Raw genomic sequence first — 24,615 nt, 5'->3', positions numbered from 1 at the left:
TCCGCCCCTCATCCTCCCCTCCAAGAGGATGAGGAGAAACTACCGCGAATACCGTTGCATCGCTGGGTGATGCACGGGGCAGTGATGTTGGGCCGCGAGTTCTGCTATGCCATGGAAAGAGCTCTTGTAACACCAGTGCTGCTGCAAATAGGCCTTCCAGAGCAGTACTATAGTTTAACCTGGTTCCTAAGTCCTGTACTGGGTCTGATTTTGAGTCCTGTGATTGGCTCAGCCAGTGATCGCTGCACTCTACGATTAGGCAGGAGAAGACCCTTCATACTGGCCCTGTGTGTGGGTGTGCTGCTGGGAGTAGCACTGTTTCTAAATGGCTCGTTGATAGGTCTGTCTATTGGCGACACCCCCGGTAGCCAGCCAATCGGCATCGTCCTTACTGTGGTGGGCGTGGTGGTACTGGACTTCTGTGCCGATGCAACTGAGGGACCAATTATATCTTACCTTCTAGATGTTGCCGATACTGAGGAGCAAGATATGGCTCTAAATATCCACTCTTTTGCCACTGGGATAGGTGGCGCTGTGGGCTATATGTTAGCTGGTCTAGACTGGACTGACACGGCTTTGGGCCGTGCATTTAAGTCCCAGGAACAGGTCCTATTCCTCTTTACTGCCACCATCTTCATCATCTCTGTTATACTGCACATGCTCAGTATTCCCGAGCACCCTCTCAAACCCTCCCACCAGGCCGAGGCCACAGCAGATGGGGATTCCAGCAGCAAATCCATAAAGCCCAATGGCATTGACCCGATTGGAGAGGAGGACAACTTTGCTCATGAATACAACCCTGTCGATCTTGTGTTGGAGATGGACCTCCTTAATGTGGAGTGTGTTATGAGTAACAATGACTTGGCCTTAGCCATACCAGACACAGCCATCCAAATAGATCCTGATCTTGACTCACCTAATTTCCTCCCTGAGGCGCATTACTTACCCGCAGAGTCACACTACGAGATGGAGGAGGCTTTCTCATCAATGAACCATGTCAATTACGCCTCCTCTCCTCATCATTCTCCCCCTGTTCTACCTCCTCCTCCTCCTGCTTGTGACACTTCTTCCCCTACTGCTGAGATGGTAGAATTGCAGCCCACAATCCTCCTGGGGCCTCAGATGAAAGACCAGATGAATGGGAAGACGGATGATCACTTTGACTCCATTGACATCCTTGCTCTGCTGGAGCAGGGTAAGGCTGTCAATGGAATCAAAGAGGCTGTGTCTATTTCTGGTCATTCCCACTCAGTGACAGGCCACGGCTCTTCTGAGCAAGGGAACCTCCCATTAAGCACGTCAACCTCATTCCCATCACACCCACACACGGACAACCGACAACATTCCTTCCTCCCCTCACACTCTGGACGAATGGTATCACCGGTCTACCATCTGCGAAAGCCAGTGTCTGGCACTCATCAGACAATCCTCTCCTTGCCCATCCTTAATGACTCATGTGATGTCCAACAGCAGGCAAGGAAGAGAAGTCTGTCGTCTGAGGGCTCAGACCTGGAGGGGGGACCAGAGAGGGCCACCACTGTACGATTGCTCTGGCTCTCAATGATGAGGATGCCAAGCCAACTGTGGAGGTTATGTGTGTGTCATCTCATCACAAATTTCTCTATTCTAGCTAAGAGTTTGTTTTATACTGACTTCATGGGACAAGTTGTCTACCACGGAGACCCCATGGCACCAACTAATTCCATTGAGCTCCAGAACTACAACAAAGGTGTGCAGATGGGCTGTTGGGGACTCGCGGTCAATTCTGCTACAGCTGCTGTCTGTGCTGCCCTCCTTCAGAAGTGTTTGGATCATTCTGACCTGAGCATCAAGGTCATCTACATCCTTGGAACCCTGGGATTCACCATAGGAACTGCTGTCATGGCAATCTTCCCCAATGTCTACGTTGCCATGGTGATGATCAGTACCATGGGTCTCATGGATGTGATCATCACCTACTGTCCTTATGCTTTACTGGGTCAATACCATGAAATCAAAGAGTACATTCAGCATAGCCCTGAAAACACCAGGAGAGGATTTGGTATTGACTGTGCCATCTTATCTTGCCAGGTCTGTATCAGCCAGATCTTGGTAGCATTGGCCCTGGGCGCTGTGGTAGATGCAGTGGGGAGTGTGCGTGTCATTCCCATGGTGGCTTCTGGTGGGTCGTTCCTGGGCTTTCTCATGGCCTGTTTCCTAGTTATGTACCCAAACAGCTAGGCCAGACTCAGTACACACAGTGTAAAGGGTAAAAGAGAGCAACCCAATCGCTAGAGGAAACATTGTCACTGCAGATTTCTGTAGACGCGTTTAACATCAATGTTTCTTGAGGCCAGAAACGTTGCATTTCAACGGTGCAGGTTTACTGTAGGGGTGTATGAAAAAAAATCCAGAAAAAAAAGGTTATTCTGTGTCAAAAGATATTTGAAACCCGTAAGGGTATTGATTAAATATAGTATATCATAATTAAATACTATAATATTTTTTTGACACAGAATCAAATGTTTTATGGTCATGGTTCACCAGGAGTCTGGATGGCTTGGTTCCAGGCACAACAAGTCGCATCCGCAACGCATTGTGAGCTTGTCGAATGTCGATCGGCTCAATGAACCGTGCAGTGTTTCTGTCTCACATCTAAAAATGTTGAGCCCTGATAAGACATAATTCTAATAAGTCTCTTGCCATATAGTGATACAGGTGGGTGAGAGAGATGTGTTTGTGTTTAAGTTTAGTTTTGGGTTTGTTGTTGGTATTTTCTTTTGTGGGGGGATTTCTGTATGTTGATTCCAGGGGCATGGCATATTAGCATATTAATGAGGGGTTGTTTCTACAGGTGTGGCATACTTGCATAATTAATGGCTCCTGGAATTCTAAATGAGGGCAAATATAAGTTTGAGGTGCTATAAAACTCCTTTATGGACATTTTTTGGGTGAGAAAAATACTTGACATGGACCATATTGATCAAACATTTATCATTCTGACCAAGTTTGGACGTGTGAACTGCAACTTTAACTCCTGCAGGGCAGAGCAGAGATCAAAGAGAGAGAGAGCTCCATCCATCATGCCTTTTTATAATTAATGCCACTTGTCTGCAAATGACAAATCTGTATGAGAACTCAATAAATAACTGGAATTAATCAATTAATCAATCAAATGTTTTAATTTTTTTCAAATAGATCAGAAATGGTTGCCAAAAATTGCAGATATGCAAGCTTACAATGAGGTGTGGTGCAACGTGTTGAGCTTGTTGATTGCCTATTTTGAGTGTGTGACACCGTTGTATGAAAAAGTATAAAATTGTGTGATCGTTATCAATGAAAATGTACGCTCTTCATCCCTAATCGGGAGATGAGCATAAATTATTTGTTTACGCTTTTGAGGCAAACGCCTATATATAGGCATATTAGATAACATAGAACAATCGATTGTTGACAAGAATGTCGGAATGTCGGCTGGTGGCTACCTATGTTATATGAAGGGCCATCAATTTCTGTTTATGACTAGGAAGGGCTAAGCCCGGGTGTTAGTTTTTTTTTTTTTTTTTTTTTTTTTTTTTTTAATACACAGAGCAAACCATTCTGTTTATCAGGGTCTATGGTATCACCTTTAGCTACATGCTAAAGAGGGCCGCCACCTCAACATTATTTTTGTTTTTCAATCTCTAGCTGCATTAATCACATATAGCTGCATTGCTTGAACTGTTTGTGTCTTTGGTTTATATTATTTGCCGGACCCAGGGGGTCTGGCTTACATAAGCCTTTGTACCTGTTTTCTCCATACATGGGCATGGTCACTTTGTCCTTAGGCCCCAGCCATAAAAGTCTGTCCCCCTTTCGTCCATACATGGGCATAGACACAGGCTGACACGTCATGCAGTCTGGGTCTGGCAGAACCAGGTCTCCTGGTCTTGTTTAATTATGGAACCATTTGTTCATGGAATGAACTATGTGGTACGGCATACTGGGTAATATATATGTTACAGGGTGAATGGAGAACCAGGGTGATTGAAGAAGGCTCGCTCGTTTTTACCCACCCAGCAATTCTGTAGAAGAAACACTAGAGGGAGCCACAAGCCAGGCTTGTGCACAAGCACATATGGCCGCGACCACCCACACACACACAGTCACACACACACACACACACACACACACACACATGCGCGCGCACGCACACGCGCTCATGCTTTCAATGGACTGTTAAGATACTTTTATTGTGTTCTGCTGGCTTTTGTTTTAGTTTCTCCCTGACACACACACACACACACACACACACACACACACACACACACACACACACACACACACACACACAGTGATCCATGAAAAGAACTATTCTGTCCCTATCGGTTTACAAATCAAACGGCGCTGAGTCGACTAGTGGAGCGTCGGCCGGTCACCGCGGGCACTCGCGCCTGGAGGCGCGAGGGCGCGCTTCCTCGGCCTCAAGCTCCACTAAGTCGGCGCGCCGTGCGTGTGAACGCGTGTTCAGCGTTCCCCTCATAGATATTATGGTTCCTGGTTGCTATGTGGGGGGGAACAACAAAAGACAGGTCTCCGTCGGCGCATCAAAGCCCCGCCTCTCCGCGCTCTCCTTCTCCTCCTCCTCCTCGGAGGAGAAGGAGAGAAGGAGAGGACGGGACGGTTTAAAACGCGAGGAGGAGGAGGAGGAGGAGGCTCCTCTTCCTCGCGAGCCTCGCGTAATAACCCCCCGCATCGCAGCGCCGTCCTCCTCCTCCTCCTCGCGAGCCTCGCTAATAAACCCTGTCTCGAAAAGCCCCGCCTCGCCCCGAAGGAGCCCCGTGCCTAAAAACGAGCGCTCTGTCTTCAATCACCCTGGATCTCCATTCACCCTGTGACATATACATTAAAAAGACAAAGAAAAAAGAAAGAAAGCATATATATATATATATATATATATATATATATATATACATATGAATATAATAATAATATAGTCCACACTAGTGGTATTTGTCACAGTATATTTGAATCGGCCACCAGGACACAATCGCTTCACTTTTCCCAACCGGTTCTGGGGGCTTGTTATCACAGAGGACCCAGGGGAGTGATGCGCCAAGTGGGAAGTTGGTCGGATCAGCGGATCTCCAAAGAATATTGATAAACCTGCAGGTCCCCATATATGACATACCCTGGTAATCAATATGATGTCACAGTTCAGTAGACCTGGTTACAAATCCACTTTTTATGAACAACTTTCTGTGAATAAACTCTGTGGTGAAACGTTGAATCTTTCTAAGTGTTCTTTTGCTGTGTTTTACACCTACATATGCACATTATCACTAGCTTGTGAGCAATTTCTGTGATGACAGGTGGGTGATAACCTACAGTATTCCACCACGATTTGACAACTGTAAAAAAAAAAATCTAAATTGCACATACTAATTGCAATAATGTGCACAGTTATATTTAACCACGTTGAGACTGAATGAAGGGCACAGAATGAGTAATCAGAGAGGATAAATAAAAATACACAGATGAGAGGTGAAAGAGCAAGAGAGTGAGACACATTGGGCCACTGTATGAATCACAGCATTGTACACTGTGTGACTGAAACGCATGCGTGGGGGAGTCATGAGCGTCAGAGCGTGTCGTGTGTGAGTGTGAGTGCGTGTGCGTACGTGCGTGTGCATGCGTACGTGCGTGCATGCGTGCGCATGTGCGTGAGGCTATAGGCAATGGGGCGCAGTGGCTCAGGAAGTTAGAGTGGTCGCTTGGGAGGGTCAAACCCTATCCCCCTGGGTTAGTGTCAAAGTGTCCTTGAGCAAGACAAATTGAACCTCTAACTGCTCCCGATGAGCAGGTTGGTGGCTTGCATGGTTTCCTCCACCGTCGGTGTGTGAATGGGTGAATGTAACGCACAGCGCTATAAGGCACAATAATATGCACCATTTAGCTACCTCACACATGATGTGGGCCTATACATTCATTTGAGACACACATCCTTCATTATAGTCAGTGATGGAAGAAGTATTCAGAATTAAAAGTATCAATAAATGCAATGTAGATATACTCTGTAACTAGTAGAAGTCCCGTATTCAAAATGTACTTGAGTAAAAGTACAAAAGTATCAGGATCAAAATATATTTTTAATAGCCGATCTACAAGCTCACAATGTGCATTGTGAGCTTGCAGATCTGTTATTTTCAAATGGCCGAAATATATATTGGGCTGAAGTGGTTAATGTATGTTTTGTAATAATGATCAAAATCTACAAAGCAACTAGTAACTAAAATGTTCAAATAACTGTAGTGGAGTAAAAAGTACAATATTTGTCTCTGAGATGTAGTGGAGTGGAAGTAAAAGTATAGAAAATTGGAAATACTCCAGTAAAGTAAAGTAACAGTACCTCAAAATACGTAAGCACAGTACTTGAGTAAATGTACTTAGTTACTTGCCACCACTGATTATAGCCATTAGCCAACACTGTAGATTTTTGGTTAGGGCCTGCTTCTTTTGCCCTTGTGCAGAGTGACTCAAGATTGTTCATGTCCTCCACATCGCTACACAGTAACACTCTCCAGTAGATGCTTGAGAAACACGCAGCTTGCTTTTCATTTTATTAGTCTTTCTAGACAATTGTTCCAAAGTAACCATTTATTAGGAGATAGCTGGTCAAGCGTCATGCATACTTTGTAGATCACGTGGAAAAACTCCTGAGAGCGAATTGCGCACTTAGTTGGTCTTAGATGTCAGTTCAACACAGGGCTGGGCAGGTGTATCAGGACAGGAGAATCGGTGATGGATCCGGATCTACCAGTGGCACCAGGCAAGTAGACCTATGTGATGGTTTGATATGAATCTGACTTCAACAGGGCGATACATTTTGATTACTATACATGAAAATGTTCACAACACCAAAATTAATTCTGTGAGCCTTGGAGAGCTTTCTGTTTATCACTTTCCCACACAGGCTTCAACACACACACACACACACACACACACACACACACACACACACACACACACACACACACACACACACACACACACACACACACACACACACACACACACACACACACACACACACACACACACACACACACACACACACACACACGTGGGAAATGGTCTTTTGAAACTTAAGAATGACTAATTATTTCTTGATCCCACCTGTTACATTTGTGAGTGTGACCACATGTTTTTTTCTTCCCCCCCGATTGCTGCAGATGGAATACCATCAGAGATGTCTGCATGGGCATCAACATCGACCGTAACTGTGCCTGCAGAGGTCATAAAACCTGACCTAACTGCGTCTGCAGAGGTCATAAAACCTGACCTAACTGCGTCTGCAGAGGTCATAACACCGGACCTAACTGCATCGTCAGAGGACTTGATAGAGGTGGTGAGAAACCTTTTTTTCTGAACTTCTTTTCATGGTGTCCAGATGAAAATGAGCACAAAGTGTGATTTCAACCATATATTCATATATTAATTATATCTTATTATAATTATAAGATGGCAGCATATCTGTCTACTCACTCTGCATCTCATTGGTGGGCTATGGACAGTTCAGAAACATGCTTACCAATTACATCATCGATGGATATTTCAAGCTAACTACAGCCTCTCTCTTACTGGCTGACTGTGCAACTTTAATTTATTATATATATTTTTTAAATAGAATATACATTTAGTAAATTCCATGTTTGTGGTCCCTCCCCTACATTGTAATGAGATATGCACCCTTCTTTTGTCCTATTGTTTTAACAATAAGGATGATGATACTCAGCGAGAAACCTACACCAGTAAATTCCAGTACTATGTGATCATGATTAACAACATTGTTGACCTTGCAAAAGTCCTGCGGTTTCCCTATCTGGCCTTTAAGAATGGTGGCGGTGAGTACACTGTCTAAACTGCTACTGAACTATGCAAAATAACAACAACAACAAAAACTGTTAAAAATAATGAACCTGGGCTCTCTTTTTTTCTGCCCCAAACCCATTGCCCCCCACTACACCCACCCTCACTGTGACCAGGTGCCTTTTGCCTCGCGTATGTTGTGATGCTGGTGGTGTTTGGAATGCCTCTGTTCTTCATGAAGAGTGCCATCGCACAGTTCTGCAGTCAAGGAGACGTCAATATGTGGAATGCAGTACCAATGCTCAAAGGTTTAAGTGTACTCAATGTATTAGCTTATGGTTAATTCATTTTGAGTTGAGTCCAGAATATGCACTTTCTTATACCAATACATTTGTTTTAAAGAGTAACCACATTGTGCTGTGGATTGTTCTGTCTTCCCAGAATGGAGAAATCTGCCTTGTGCGTGCTAAATTTACACTTATTAAGATGAAAACATTTTGTGATATAACTGTTTTCTTCTCTTCTCCAGGTGTTGGAGTTGCCACGGTGGTGGTGAATGCAGTCGTGTGCATCTATTATCCTGCGATGATCACCTACAGCCTGTTCTATTTGTTTTCTTCCTGGACATCTACTCTTCCATGGGGCGTGTGCTCCAATGCCGGTTGGTAAACCTATAAGTTACATTCAACTCCTATCCCCTTAAGCAGTTAGACTTGTTTGACAGCACTGTCATCAGTGCATGTTTGATCCATGTTAATGTGTATTTTTAGACATTTAATCACTTAAAATACTTCACTTTGTACTTGGTCTGCTCTTTTTTCCCTGTACACAAAACCTCTTTGCCGAAAATAGCCAATCTACAAGCTCACAGCGCCTCAGAGCATGAATGTTAAAAATGTGTATCCTATCACCCCTTATGGCCCCCCTGTAGTAACTCTGAGGACCCCCTAGGGTTCCCGGAACCCCCCTGCTGTATTGTATTGTATGCATGCTGCAAAACCAGGAAGTGCAGATCAGGGTCAACAACTCTCAGTTTTATGATGCTTCTAGTTCTAGCACTGTCCAATATATTATCTGCAGAAATTATGGCTTCACATGAACAGTTTAACGTCATGCAAGCATATGCAATACGATGCATTTGGAAAATGATACGTACATTTGTACACCCTTGATCAGAATCTTCATTAACTTGGCATCTGTCCCTTTTTTCCCTGGAAAATGTTAAGTGTCGAACATCAGCTGCAGTGAACAATTCTGGGAGTAAGTATTATTATTATTATTATTATTATTATTGTGTGTGTTTTAGTATTTCCATAAACCGGAAGGCCGAAACGTTTTGGCTGTACCAACGACATAAATGGATGATTAAATATAGATTATTTTCTCTGAGTGCGACCCTTCTTTGTGTATTAGTATTGTTTAATTAGGATGGTAAAACATTACTGGGATTAAGAAATACAGATACAGTACATGCAAATAAGTTCAAATGCACCCAGTATAATTACACAGAAAAATCCTGTGTGTACTTAAACTCTCTCCGGTGCATAAATAGCTACAATATAAATGCTTTTGCTAAACTATAATACTCTGGACTCTTTACTGTGCACAATCCCTTTGACCACTGTCTGTCCCTCCTCCCTCCCCAGTCACGAGGCACTGAGACGATCCAGTGGTCTTGATGAAACGGGACACATTATCTGGTACCTTGCCCTCATTCTGCTGTTGGTGTGGATCTTCACCGGTGCCTTCATGATCAAAGGCATCAATTCAACGGCCACAGTACTGTACATCTCCTTTCTGTTCCCTGTTGGCTTCCTCTGCTACATTATGTGAAAAACACTCAGTTTGACACACATTTCGATGACCCCACAAATTGACTTCAGTCAATCTGGCCCAGGAAATGTCCCCACAATGCAAATTAAAGATATCTTTCTATGAGATGCATGTGAAATCAGACACGGTCCCTAGACATTATAGATCTATAAGCAAAGTCATAATTCCCCAGTTCCACAGTATGCGAGTTTGAGGTGTATGAATACAAAATGCAGACAATGATAGAATAGCCAGGTGCTGGGCTACTAGAGTTCCTTCACCTATTTTATTATCTGATTATCTTTAATTCATTAATGCAATTTAATTTCCTTTTTTCCCTTAAAAATCTCACACCACAGATATAGCAGTGGTAGTAGTGTAGTGGTTTGGCTCAGTGACTACAGAGTGAGAGCTGGGTAGTAGATGCAAAGAAAATCCTGCACTGATAGCAAAGTGTTTCAGTGATAAGCTGGTTAGCTACACATAAGTAAACTGCAAGAGAGAACACAATTATTACTTGAAGTAAAGTATAAAGATTTGCTCCAAATCAACAATAATGTTTAAAAGAATAAATAATGACATATCCTAGGTCAATATTTTGTGGCAGTTTTTGCACGTTTCTCTATCTGACCTCTGACCAGTGGGTGAGTTTGGAATCTCTAACCTAGGCTCTTGTCTTGCTGAGAGAACATGCATCCAGTGATGGAAGAAGTACTAAATGTTTTTACTTAAGTAAAAGTATCAATACCACAATGTAGAAATGCTCTGTTACAAGTACAAGCCCGGAATTTGAAATTTACATGAGTAAAAGTACAAAAGTATTGGCATCAAGATATAAGTACCAATAATAAAAGTACTCATTATGCAGAATGTCCCATTTCACAAGTTCAAAATATATAAAAAATATGCTGAAAATAGCAGATCTATGAGCTCACAATGCGTCGTATCCATAGACTGTATAAAAAGGTTCGCAACGCATTTTGTGAGCTTGTAGATCGGCTATTTTCAAATGGCCAAAATATATACGGGGCTGATGTTGTTAATGTATGTTTTGTAATAATATTCTAAATCTGCTAAGTAAATAGTAGCCTAACTAAAGCTGTCAAATAATTGTAGTGGAGTATAAGTACAATATTTGCCTCTGAGATATAGTGGAGCAGAAGTAAAAGTACTGAAAATTGGAAATACTCCACTAAAGTAAAAAATCACACCCTGTGTGAAGTGGGCGGTGTCTTGCTAGCTAATCACAATACTGAATGGAGTCAACCAATCATGTACAAAAGATAAATACATTTATTGAAACACTCTTTATGATGGACGAAACCATAACTTGAAAAAAACCAATATTTGTTTTTTTTCAAGTTATGGTTGCTTATATAGGGCTATGCACATGTGTCATGTGACACTGGCCAATCACAGTCCTGAATAGATTGTGATTGGCCAATCACAGCGCAGGATAATTCTACTAATTTCCTGGGCCCAGATCACAGCGCAGGAAAATGTACATTTTTCCAAATCTCACTTATAGGGGCGGTTTCACCGCCCAAAAATACCTCAGCATTGTACTTCAGAACAATACTTGAGTAAATGTACTTAGTTACTTACACTACTGCATACATCTTCCTTGCATCCAGTGAGTATGCTTGTGCTTTTTCTCCCAACAAGGTGTCGATTATCTCAGCCATAGTTCCTGTGGTAGTGCTGGTCATCCTGCTGGTCTATGGTTTGACACTAGAGGGCGCTGGAGATGGGATGGCATACTACATTGGTTCTCAGTCCAATATGGCAAAACTTCGGGAACCAACGGTATCACACACACACACACACACACACACACACACACACACACACACACACACACACACACACACACACACACACACACACACACACACACACACACACACACACACACACACACACACACACACACACACACATTCATTAGATATTATGTGAATTAGTGAAATAGATTTTGAATACAATGACACGATTGTTTGTTATAACTTTAAGGTTTTCAATGTTAAATGTGTGTGTTTATAGTTTTATCTTTTGTTCCATCCAGAAAATAGTGTTTAAAAATCCTGCTTTGTGATTGCTCTCTGCTGATGTAGGCCTATGTGTTTGGGTTTTAGGTCTGGCTGGATGCAGCCACTCAGATCTGCTTTACTCTAGCTGATATTGCAACCGCGACATCCTACAACAAGTTCCATAACGACATGTTTCTGGACACCATATTTGTGTGTGGCATTGATTTAGGTAAGTGCCGTGTAGAAAGAACATGCCATGTAGTGTTATGGGATTGCCACCTCAGTATTATAAAAATCCTACATCATGACCTATGCAGAGTAAAACTCGGGACAGTTATTTTAACTTTAGTCTGTGTTCCATATCCAGGTTTTACATATAACAGAAGCCCAGCTTAGTGATGGCTACCTTCGTGAATTACCCCCTGGGAGACTAAATATTAATAAATAGTAATCATACGAAAAGCAATACTATTACTAATTACTACAAATGTATGCAACACTCAAAAACATATTTTGTTAATATGTTTTTCTGGACAGACAACAAAGTTCCTTGACTGTTCAGGTGAATCCTGGATGGGACCCCTACCTCCATCACTGGCTAAACTAGTTTTGTACTTCATTGGTCTAGCTTAGCATGTCCAAAATAAATGCAAGTTTTTCCACACTTAGCTGCTAAATGCATCTTTCATAAAAAAATAAAGTCAAATGTGTAAGAATTAATATAGATAACTATTACTATAGGTTTGCATGCCTTCCAAATCTATGGAATTTGGGTTGTTGTGTAACAAAAGCTATATATTGACTTCTCACATCACATCTGAGTTTCAACGACAGAGCAAAACAACTGTCAAGGACAATAATACAGCCACAATGTGTTACAGAAGATGCCGCACCTGCAGTTATTCTGTGATTGTCTGATGTAATGTTACTTTTGTACATTCTCAGAGTTACAAAAGGGATACATGAACACTGAGGATTTTACCATTTTGAGTCACAGGTGGAAGGTCTGTGTGACACAGGGTTGACCATGTAACCATGGGCAGAGGTTAAACGGGATAGTTGGCATGCCAATTGCCAAGGGGTTCTGCTGCATTTTGCACAAAACTCACAAAAAGGACTGACTACACATTCAAGCTGAGGGTGAAGTTGACATGACGTCTGGAGTCATATGATAAAAACATATAGCTATAATTGTCTTCTGAAATTCCACAAAAGAAATACCTAAAATCATGAAGACATTATCCAATCGAATTTTGACATGCCCAAAATAGACATAAACTAGACAAATAAAGCCCCACAGTGCATTGCTGTGTACAGTATAATACAATCTAAACAGGGTTTAAGTGAGGTGAAGCAGAAATGCAATGGATCCTTCATCAGTGAATGCAATAGATCCTAACGAAGGGTTTGTTTACCAATGACTATCACATTGTGACTATATTAACCCTGATTGTTTTTGTTGTCCTCCAAGGGTTCAATCTGATTGCTGGCTTTCCCGTCTTTTGCATTTTGGGCCACATGGCTCACATCTCCGGGAAGCTTATTGCTGATGTTGCCCAGGAAGGTGAGATAACGTTCTAGATGCCAAATAGTAAATCATTTATAAAAATCATACAAAAGTGGTCAGCATTTCTAATTTCTATATGCGTTTGTGTAGGATATGGTTTGGCATTCATTGCATATGCTGCTGCCCTGGCAGAACTTCCGTACGCTCCCCTATGGTCCAGTCTGTTCTTTCTGATGCTGTTCTTCATTGGTCTAGGCTCCCACGTTCCCGGGATTGGTGAGTTTCAGATCAACCAATGACCCTTACCACTAACCACTAATCTTGAACCATACGAGCAGTGCTTAACCTAAACCTAAATGGCTATAATCTTAAATGCACCTCTAACAGTTTGCAGACAACCTACAACTGTTTAAGCTTGAAGATGTTATTGACTTGTAATTACTGAGTTCTTCCTGTTATTAGAGGTCATTGTTACCAGCCTGGAAGATGCCTGGCCTAAGCTTAGATCCCAGCGCCCCCTGGTGACTGTGGTAATCTGTTCTGTCCTCTTCCTTGTCGGCCTGCCATGTGTCACAGGGGTACGTCAACTTCCAAGTGTCACTTCATGTTACCTGATATTGTCAGTTCACCCAACACCATACAGCAGTGGTTCTCAACCTTTTCAGGCCGCAACCTATTTGAATTGACCCCCCCACTCTGATAACCACTTGGAATTGTAGGCATTACATTTAGTTTGACTCAGTTCCACAGATAGTGGAAAACATTGTGAAAATAGCTGAACAACAAGCTCACAACGCCTCGCAATGCGAGGCATTGTGAGCTTGTAGATCGGCGATTTTCACAATGTTTTAATGTATTAAAAGGTCTTAAAAGTCATTAAATTGTAACTTTATAAATGTGCAGATACCCTGTATACACGTATAGGCCTACTGTATGTTCGTTTGTTTACTGTTGAGTGAGAAAACAATGTTGCACATTAAGCTGGGGACCCCCAAAAATATTTTTTGGGGGGGTCTCTCTCTCTCTGGGTCTCTCTCTCTTTGTGAGACAGGCAGGAATATACTGGGTGACCCTCATTGACCACTATGTTGTTGAATGGGTTCTGATCGTTATTGGTTTGATGGAGATGATTGGCTTCATCTACATATATGGTAAATATGAACATGTGTGGAGAATGATGTTGTATATAAAAATGTTTGAGACAGGGTTGCACTCAGTTTGTGTGCATATATATGCGTGTGTCTTTATTATTGTGTGTCGTGTGCATGTATATTATGTGTGCACTTTTATTATGCTTTCCAGGTCTTAACCGTTTGATTGAAGACATAGAAATGATGATTGGAAAGAAGGGCAAATGGTTCTGGCCATATTGGAAAACTTGCTGGGTTCTCATCGGCCCTGCCGCCATGATGGTGAGTACAGACTCAAACACGTCCCTTTACATCACTTTTTACATTCTATTATACCATTGCACTGAAAAATACAGACCACCAAGTGACACTGTTAATGAGAACCGACATTTGGTCACAGCTATATCGATATCAATGCGCACGCACCATATTGTACAATGTAATGTAGGCTACTTCTTAATTTATGGAAGCAGTCGTGTTCAATTCTATACCTTGAATGAAGTGTCACGGTGCGAGGCAGAGAGGGAGGTGTAGGACCCAAGCGCAGACAATGAAGCGGAGACAGAACGATTCAGATGCAGGGGGGTTTATTACTTAAACAGGGACTATAATGACAACATTAGCTAACTAACTGAACACAGTGACAACATAAACAACCCAATACAAACTGAAAACAGAGGGGTAAATAAATAGACAGGGACTAACTAGGCACAGGTGAGAACCAAGGACAATAACACATGATTGGCTGTAACAGAACAAGACACAGGTGAACTACAATTGCAAAGACATACTGGTGAGACAAGACAGGCAGCAACAACTAGGGCAGACAGGAAACACTAGACAACAATACAAAATAAAAGTGCACGGAGAACAGGGAACAAATGGAACAATACAACAGAAAGAGTGTCCTAAACAGGCCTAAAGGGTCCAATACCAGTTCCATATAAGGAACGGTTCGAGGCCAGACAGCCGCCGGGATACTGCCGCCAGAAAACCCCCAGGCAGCCACCAACCCGCGCCGGCCCACAAGACAGGGACCACCACCAGGAAGGGCAGGGGCCTAAGGGCCGAGCGGCACGGGAGGGGGCAAAGGTCAAGGGACCCCAGGACAGGAGGGGTAGCGGCAGGGGAGACCCGCACATTGGGCGACAGTGGGCCAGTGGACCACGGCGGACCACGACGGAGTGTGGTCCGCTGGAAAACACACAACACCTTCATACTGTATGTGTTCCCAAAATATACCCCGGGCCAAACTATACCCAGGATATATTTTGGCTATTACACCTGTACAGGAAATGTCTATGCCCCCTTCTGGAAAAGGGAACTACAGTTATGCACAGAGCCTATTATCAAAGAGATTCCTAAAAGGCTGGTGAACGAGGCTAAGAGGTTCCAGACGAAAGTCCTTACATTTTAGGCATCACCACTAGATGGTGCAGCAGTGCTGCCGCTAAAATGATAGAACATCACAGAATCTGAACCTACACAGACAAAATGACAGAAAGAGAAATCAGAATGCAATATTATGAAGTCCACGATGTTGCCTTTGCTCTGTTGATTTGCATTGACTGTCCATTTTGATGCTGCCCTGTGTATTTTCAGGACTCTGGTTAACTATAGGGTTTTTCGGTGGTCTTTCCTGATGAAGATCCTTGGGGGATCACACACTGATCATCAATAAACACAAATGGGAGCAATTTTAACCCCGTTAAGTTTAACAGTGTGGGGATTGGATTGAATCCACACACTGTTAAACTTATTTGATCCTTTTTATCTTGATTCTCAGTTTGTCCTGAACCAGTTTATGAGATTGGATGTGCATGCTCTTCTACTCTATGAGCATATCAGGCAGAAACCTTGTGTCTCCTTATCTCCTTATTTGAAAATGTTATGTTTTTTCATCGAATGACCTACTTCGTCGTACAAGAGTGTCACACAAGAGTAGTAAAAATAGCCAATCCACGAGTCGCGATATGTTGTTGCTATTTTTGCAAAGAAAATGCTTAAAGAGAAACTAGAGTTAACTCTGTGGATATTATACATTTAACCCAGGAAAAGTATTGACAAGAGCTTGTGATTAACTACATTGGATCTATTGGAACACTGGTTCTTTTTTCCATTTCCTGAAAAGTAACAGTTTTCCACCCGACCGTGACCGAGTATACAATTAAACATCCTGAGTTTAAATCTCAGGATGTTATTATTACATCCTGAGATTTAAACTCTGAAAGTTTAATTGTTATTTATGTGCCTTGTAAATGAACATTGTCATGCATTCTGCTCTGACCATAGTCGATCCTGATTTCATCGTTAATGACGCTGTCTCCACCTGCCTATGGAGACGTGGCTTTTCCACACTGGGGACTGGATTTAGGCCGGTGTATTGTTTCTTTCTGCCTCATTTGGATTCCTGTCATTGCTGTCTATCAACTGATTAAAGCAGCGGGCAGTCTGTGGACGGTGAGTGAGTGTGTGAGTGTGTGTGAGTGTGAGTGCGTGTGTGTGTGTGTGTGTGTGTGTGTGTGTGTGTGTGTGTGTGTGTGTGTGTGTGTGTGTGTGTGTGTGTGTGTATTGTTTGTGTTTGTATTATACTTGTTGTGAGGACCAAATGTCCCACAACAAGTATAGTAGTATTTGAGAAATAGAGATTTAGCGGACAACTTTCCTGTTCTACACAATGTTTTATGGTAACGGGGAAAAAAATGAATTAGAGCTAGGTTTACAACTAAGAAAAGATTCAGGTTAGGGTTAGGATTAGCCGGCATTCAGAGGTTATATTTAGGGGTTAGGGTTGGATTTCTTTCTTATTCATATTTATTTGTGTGCCAGATCTAAATCTCCTCATGACCTGCTGTCTCCCTCCTCCCACAGCGTGTGAGGTTTTGCCTGTCTCCCTCTGAGGACTGGCATCCCTACCTGGATGAAGACCGCGGTGAACGCTACGGGATCAACCGGCCAGATCCAGACCTGCCAGGACCAGCAGAGGTCATCTCTTGCACCTCGTTCAATCTGCGACATCCCAGCTACAAGCTGTTCAATCTGCCAGGGTCAGATCTGTCAAAATCTCATCCTAACAAAGTCACCGTTACCACGCGGTTGTGAAAGGTGTGTGTGTGTGTGAGTGTGTGCGTGCGTGTGTGTGCGTGTGTGCGTGTGTGCGTGTGTGCGTGTGTGTGTGTGTGTGTGTGTGTGTGTGTGTCTATTTGTACTTCTATTACTATACTTGTGAGGTGCAAATGTCTCTTGCTTCCTATAAGGACCCCCAGCCATTATTCTACTTTATGTATAGGTAGGCTTTACTTTGGAAGCAGGCCCGGTGTTACGGGGGGGGGGGGGGGGGGGGGGCCCTAAATCAGGACCATCTCGCCCCCTAAATCAGGGTCGGGTCTGTTTGGAAGTAATATCCAGAATGAAGAATGTTTTCTAAATATTGACATGCTTTTCATTTCTATGCAGTGTTTCCCCCAGTATAGGGTTTTAGAGATGGGGTGTAAGAGCCATTACATTTAAGTGATATAAGATAATACTCCTCCCGCCCAACACTCCCTGCTGAAAGGTGCTGCCCCAGCCCGTAGCATTACGTGCAGTGACAATTTTCACCCTCCCCGCTTCCCTCCCCCGAACATGGGCCAATCGTGTTCGTGTAGACCAGTGGTTCTCAGACTTGTTTAATTTCAAGGACCACCAATCTGGTATGCATTAGGCCACGGACCTAGCCAGAGTGGGCGGGGTCTATGGTTTGGAACCAGGCTACCACGGACCCCCATAACTCTGAGAGTGTATACAAATGGAACCAAAGCATTGGTTGGTTCCATTTGTACACTCTCAGAGTTACAGACCTGTTAGCGTCCATTTGGTTCCTAACTATAAATAATTTAGCTGGGGACACCCTGGCTCCTGCCCTAAAGGACCCCCGGGGATCCCTGGACCCCACTTTGAGAACCACTGGTGTAGACGCTCGACAAGGCCGCATGCACGCAGCACCACCGCGGATTCTAACCCAACCTCTGTGGTGGTGGGCAGGCACTTTACCACTGCGCCACCAGATGTATTGTGTACACACTGTAATGTCTCCTGGCTTGACAGCTGTTTATACGATGGGAGAATATGTAAGATGATGATGATCGAGGACCACAAGCCCTCAGGGCTTTTTGTGTTATCCTTTCAGCATTATTGTATAACTGTACCTTTACTACAGGTACAACTGTACCTGTACTTTTTGCAAATAAAGTGTTCAATCAATCAATGAGCAAAGCAGAGATTAATTGACAAATTTGACAAGTAAGGTCATGTTATCTTTATCAAATATGGCACAACACTAGTTCTTCTCAGGGTCCGGGATCCCCAGGGGTGCTTGAGAAATACATTAATCACAATAAATATCATTTAGTGAGAAACAACTAATACTATATATTAATAATAATAATAATGAGACATTTAGAATTTGTTAGAATTTGATCAACTATATTTGTAACTGAAGCTGAATAAACATGATTGGGGACATGTTTTTTTTTAGCTTACTTCTCAATTCAAAGTGATTGTTGTACATTTAATTCACCCTGGGGTAGCCTACATGGCCGGGGCTTTATCCATGTAAGATAGATATAATAAGCTTTTGGGAATTAGCGTTTGTGCATGTTTTACACAGCTGTATTATGTCATGGGGACACAAATGTCACAGAATACTATAGAATGACTCATGCGGCACAGAATGTTATGGCCTCATTTGATGGCACAGTGTGAAAAATCACTTCAATCAATTTTTCACTTTGTTCCTGTCATATCATATGACTGATTGTGTAATTTTGATTTTCAAAATGTTACTTTAATTTTACTTACAAAAGTATTGGCATCAAAATATACCCATTTCACATTTTTTGTATATTTTGCCAATTCACAAGGATGCAAGATGATCTGAGAACAAAATGAAAACCAGAAGGAGGCATCAGTCTGCAGAACCACGTTTCAGTTCCTCATTGGTCAGTTTCTATACTATCAGAAATGTCAAACAGCTCATGAGTGATCTCTTGTATTGTATTGTTTTGATTTAACTGAACTTGAATAATTCTATGGCTACAAAATAAGCATCATCTTGTTCTTGCACTTCTAAAAGGGTAAAGTTTTCCTCTAAACAAAGTATATGTTCCACCATGAGCTGGAGGACATACAGTGTGCTGACCTTTATTACAAATTATGCAGAGGGCCACGCTGTGGTTTTGCCAAGACATCATCTTAACCAGAACTTTGGTGGAAAACTCCTCCCTTGTCATAAACAAAACAAAAAAAAACTCTATTGGGAGCTCGTCCAGCTTATCTTATGGCACCATTCTTCCAGATTTTCTTTTTAATAAAGTAAAGCAAAAAAGTATTTACAGTATCCTTTTTTCATGCCCTGGCTCTGCGGGAGGTGCAGGAGGCTAGCCATCTAGAGGGTCTGTCTCTACTGTATGTCTGCACTTCTGTAGGCCAAAGACATACCTCCATGCATTTTACACCACATAGGTTTTATATATATGTTTTTTAAATATTTGACTTAATTACTAATATTACATTTTATAATGGAATTCAATGGGGTTTGAAACCACACCAGACATTTTTGTCACATGTCATAGATACGTCATAGATGACTGATGTCACAGGATGGTCACATGAAGTCCAAGATCCACGTTAGGTCTTGCCATTAACATGTGTATCTCAACATCCAGATGATCAAATTCCCCCCCAATTCAATTGTAATAATATCAGTGACTTGTAATGGATAATTCCTTCTGCCATCTGGGGAGATGGGAATGTACTGCGGCAACATGACGACAGAGATAAAAAAGCAACAGTGAAAGAACTCATTAAGGCATTTTGTGGATCTCGGGATCCACATAATTTCCTAAGAGTAGATGGTAATGACCTCACGACCACCACCGCGGACCAATAGGACTCGGTTGAGGCCCTCAAGAAGAACCTCCAGGAACTCCATATAGTTTGTGTCACCTTCTCTGTCCTTAGGTGGCCCAGGCATGTTGAGCAGGACCAGATGAGCTCCCTGGGACTTATTTACAACCACTTCGTTCAGCTTAACCGCCGTGTGCATCTGACGGACATTTTTCTGGTTTGGTTTGAGTTCACGTACGGGCACGCTGTTGTTGGACTCTCGTCGATGGCGCTCGTTTAAGCTCTTATCCTTGGTCCAAGTCATGTGGACCGGCTCATGCGTAGATTTGGCTTTGTCACGGCGTGAGGCGTGAGGCGCTGTGTTCCTGTCATGGATCAGCTGAGCCTCTCTCCCCCGCTCCATCCTGGACAGCTGCATCTTTTTGATCATCTGAGACCTTTGCTCCATCTCAAGTGTCTTCCCATAGGTGAAAGCTGAGATGTCAGTGTTGTGCATCTCCATCACCTCCACCTCCGCTTCCAGTCGGAGGTGGTAGAGGAACATCTGGAGGTCCTTCTTCATTTGGATGGAGTTGTCTTCCATCTGGGCAACGGTGAAGACACGCATTTTGCACTTCCTCCACACCTTGTGCTGTCGGAGCAGGAAGGGCAGCAGCATCAGCAGGCCTCCATCATGAACCACCCACCACACATCGATGGTGCCTTCCCCCAGGCGGTCCTGGTTGGTGGGGAAACTGTCCACATTCTTGGCCACAAGCAAGGCCTGATGAGCCGCCGTGGTCTCACGCACAATCTCTATGAAGTTCTTCCAGGACTGCGAGAGGTTGGACTGTTTCCAGGTGGCAGGCCAGGCCATCAGGACCGAGTTGTGTTTCATCCCTCCCAGCCCGGCTGACTGGATAAGGTGGGACAAGCCATCTCGCAGGTTGGAGGACGCCACAACATGACAGAAACCCTTGGTATGTTCTGCTGTCATAGATGACTTGATGCTCTGCTCAGCCTTTTTGGCTTCTGTTTCCTTCTTGAGATAAGTTCCTTTCAGGACACTCCCCACTATAGTCAGGCCTTTCCCTGCCTTCAACTGAGAGGTAAAGGACAGAAGGCGAGGGTGTTTTGCAACCAGATCTGTGTCCATGTTAAGTAGTACCAACAATTGAGGCCGCCAGTTTTTGGGGTGTGGTGGCGACTCCTCAAGGCAAATAAGAGCATAGTGTGCAGCATTAAGAGATAAACTCCTGATCCCATCTCCCCATTCCTTTTCTGCCCCTCTGTATTCAATGTACTTGTAGATGCAGGCAGCAATGCCCATGGCTGTGATAGCGTAGGCCCATGAGGACATGAACATGATTGCAAGGCACAAGCTCATACCAAGGAAGGACAGAGCCCAGTGGTAGTATTTGAAGCGTGGTCTCCAGTTGGGTGTGCGGAGTAGGGTCTGAAGAGCACAGGCCAGGTTGACAAACAGGTAACACATTAGGGTGAACATGGTGAGGATGGGAGCCACAGAATCCACGGAGGCCATGAGGATGCCAATCTCACTGATCGATGCAGTCAACAGCAGTGCCCAGGTGGGCTCTCCATTAGCTCTAACATGGCCAAACACCTGTAGGAAAGGTATTATGCCATCTTGCGCGATGGCCTGCAGCAGACGTGGAGCTCCGGTCATACACTGAAGCCCTGACCCCCAGGTGGCAAAAAGGATGCCAATCACTATCACCCAAGATGAGGGCCAGGACAGTGTGGAAATCACAGGGTTCCTTTTAATTGAGTCACCATACTTATCTCGGAGCACAACGCCATCAATGCATAAACTAAACAGAAAAGCACAGGTGACATAGATGCTGGAGATGGTGGCAATAGCCAGGAGTGTTCCAATGGGGATGGACTTCTGGGCGTCTTTCAAGTCCCCTGATCGATTGGAACCAGCCATGATACATGTCACAGAGGGGAAGTAGATACCAACCAGGATGGTAAAGAAGGTGGTGATATCGGTTACCACGTATGGCTTGTAGATGTCTTTGGAGTTATCAGCTACTGGACTAGACGCCTGGTGCCTTTTTTCTATCAGCATGCCCATTGGGCCGTAGTTCGTCGACAGGGTGTCTGAGATGACCCCACTGGTCAGCCCTGGAATCCCCTGCAGCGCGTTCACTTCGTTGACACGGAAGTACTCATCACAGGTGGCGTTGAGCTCCGGCCCTGAGCAGAACAGATTCCATAACTCGGTGGTGACGGTCACGTTGTTGATGATTTCCGTCTTCAGACACTTGTCAAAGTTATGGTTTCGCAACGTGCGATTCCCCAACAGACAAACAGGGAAGTCAGGAGGCTCAAATGCGGACTTGATGGCGCCAGCAAAAACAGATAAGATGGAAATGAGGACACAGGCAAGGAGGAACAATGCCAGTTTGTTTACATACTTCATGCCAACAAAGGCAACCATCACCATGAGCATCAAAAAACAGGTGCCATAAACACGCATGTTATTCATTAAGGCATCCATCTCCCCCTCCTTACCCTCAGCGATGAAGATGGCTGCCTTAGGAACAATGTAGGTCAGCAAAACCTCTGCATGAGCCAATATACACATAGCGGCACCGAAGGTTGTTGCCAGGTAGAAACAGAGGCCCACAGCTCCACCAAACTCTGGACCCAGAGATCTGGATATCATATAGTAGGAGCCTCCAGCTGGTACCATGCCATTAGTAGCGATTGCACTCATTGATATCGCTGTCAAAAAAGTACAAAGGAAGCACATGCACATTATGACCAGAGTCTGAACGAGGCCTGCTGTGCCAACGATCCAGGGGAGACGCAAGAAGATGACCCCCCCCAGGATGTTCTGGACGCAGGGCAGGTAAACACCCATGAAGGTCTCCATTTTTTTAGGGCGCTTGACACTGCTCTTTTTGTGTTCTTCGTCTTCATCAGCCTCTTTGTGTTCCTTTGTGCCCTCGGTTAGATTGTATGCCAGTTTATTGAGGAGAGATGAAACCATAGGGTTGCTGTCCATCTCTTCCTCGAAGAGAGCCATGTTCTTGCCGTCATAGTCGTTATCCATGTCATTATTACCTGCGTTGTCTTCACCGATCGGCACAACCACAGAGTTGCAGTCACTGAACGGCACAACCTCAGGGTTGCATTCACCGATCGGCACGACCACAGTCTCGCTCATAATCCCTTTGTCTTCCTGGCACTCCATCGCACTATCTAGGGCGAAAACAGGCACGACGGTGCAGCACTGTTATTCAAACTCCGGACTGGTGGCAGCAAACATTTTACTGGTATATAGGCTGCTATATATATTAGGAGTTCTGTTCTGATGTCACACAAAACACATACCGTTGCCATGCACCCTAGCAGTTTGACCATGATTGATCTGAAATTTGCATTGTTTTGACGTTAGCCGCTTTCTTAAGGCCGCTTTCCAGTTCTAATGCTACTGTAACACAAAGACAACACAGTTAACTCATTCAGTGCCAGACTTATTTCTGGCTGTGTTGTCCCAGTGCCAGAGCCAAAAATGTATTGTAAAAAAAAAGTGCTTAGGAGCCGAGATACAGCCTTTTTCAGTAAGAAGTTAAACAAGAAGTGAATGGAGCAGCACATTTTAACTTATGACGTCTTAGACGTCACGTGGCGCTCAGGGCTTAAAGGAGCTACACCATGAATTTAAAAAAAATATTTGATATTTAATATCATATGGTGTATGTCCCTCAAACCTTTTTCAAAAGGTTTGAGCCTAAATCATCACTCAGATATACTCATCCCAAGTCAATTGTCTCTGGCTTATACAGCACTTTCAGCTGCAATACCAAAACGTCCTCTTGGGCAGGGGGGGGCTACTGAGCAATTCTGTTAATACAAAATTCTGTTAATAAAAAAATATATTAAAAAAAAAAAAAAAAAATGGAAAAATTCTGCATAAAAAGAAGCATCTAAGAAAAATACAGAATCGAAAAAAAACACTTTGAACATTTTTGAACAATTCCACCAAGTGTTTGAGGTGCCTGTTTCACCCACTTCCGGGGGGCGGAGCCAAAATCCGAGCCCGAAGTATTTGTTCGTAGACCCCCACTTAGGGGGGGTAGAAAAAGTTTCAGAGCGATTCGGGCACTTTTCATTTAACATTGGGTTTGCCATCAAAAATGTTTATGACCTCATAAACATTGCCATTCTGAGATCGCCTGTTCAGACACGCCCATTCTGGAAATCCATGAAATGAGAAGGAATGACTGAATTTAAAAAAAAAACATTTTTTGGGGTACAAGAGACACTGGGGACCCCAAAAAATACAAAAAACCAAGAAAAAAGTGATTTTCATGGTGTAGACTCTTTAACAATGGCGATAAAAACGGACGTCTTAGACGTCATGTGGCACTGAATGAGTTAATGGTACATCACTGCCAGTGGATCTGTGCCT

General features: G+C 43.4%; 3 protein-coding genes across 3 annotated transcripts; 2 read left to right on the top strand and 1 right to left on the bottom strand.

Moving 5' to 3' along the window:
- Positions 1–69: 69 nt before the first annotated feature.
- LOC308099420 (solute carrier family 45 member 4-like) lies at positions 70–2,220 on the top strand (the record flags this gene model as incomplete). The annotated part of the gene is made up of 1 exon (XM_080448164.1): positions 70–2,220. One exon carries the CDS (start codon positions 70–72, stop codon positions 2,218–2,220), a length of 2,151 nt encoding a protein of 716 aa, XP_080304290.1.
- A 4,539-nt stretch (positions 2,221–6,759) lies between these two features.
- On the top strand, positions 6,760–17,408 carry LOC308099419 (sodium- and chloride-dependent neutral and basic amino acid transporter B(0+)-like; the record flags this gene model as incomplete). The annotated part of the gene is made up of 13 exons (XM_080448163.1): positions 6,760–6,787; positions 7,191–7,366; positions 7,739–7,862; positions 8,004–8,135; positions 8,357–8,492; positions 9,474–9,606; positions 11,305–11,445; positions 11,775–11,898; positions 13,141–13,233; positions 13,327–13,452; positions 15,244–15,527; positions 16,599–16,766; positions 17,178–17,408. 13 exons carry the CDS (start codon positions 6,760–6,762, stop codon positions 17,406–17,408), a joined length of 1,896 nt encoding a protein of 631 aa, XP_080304289.1.
- Positions 17,409–20,187: 2,779 nt separating this feature from the next.
- On the bottom strand, positions 20,188–23,394 carry LOC308099418 (solute carrier family 12 member 7-like; the record flags this gene model as incomplete). Its single annotated transcript, XM_080448162.1, has 1 exon — positions 20,188–23,394. The coding sequence occupies one exon, from the start codon at positions 23,392–23,394 to the stop codon at positions 20,188–20,190; it is 3,207 nt and encodes a 1,068-aa protein (XP_080304288.1).
- Positions 23,395–24,615: the final 1,221 nt, after the last annotated feature.

The sequence above is a fragment of the Gymnoscopelus braueri genome (assembly GCF_963280865.1).
Source record: "Gymnoscopelus braueri genome assembly, chromosome: 13".
Classification (NCBI taxonomy): Eukaryota; Metazoa; Chordata; class Actinopteri; order Myctophiformes; family Myctophidae; genus Gymnoscopelus; species Gymnoscopelus braueri.
This window is presented reverse-complemented; position numbering and strand designations above follow the sequence as displayed.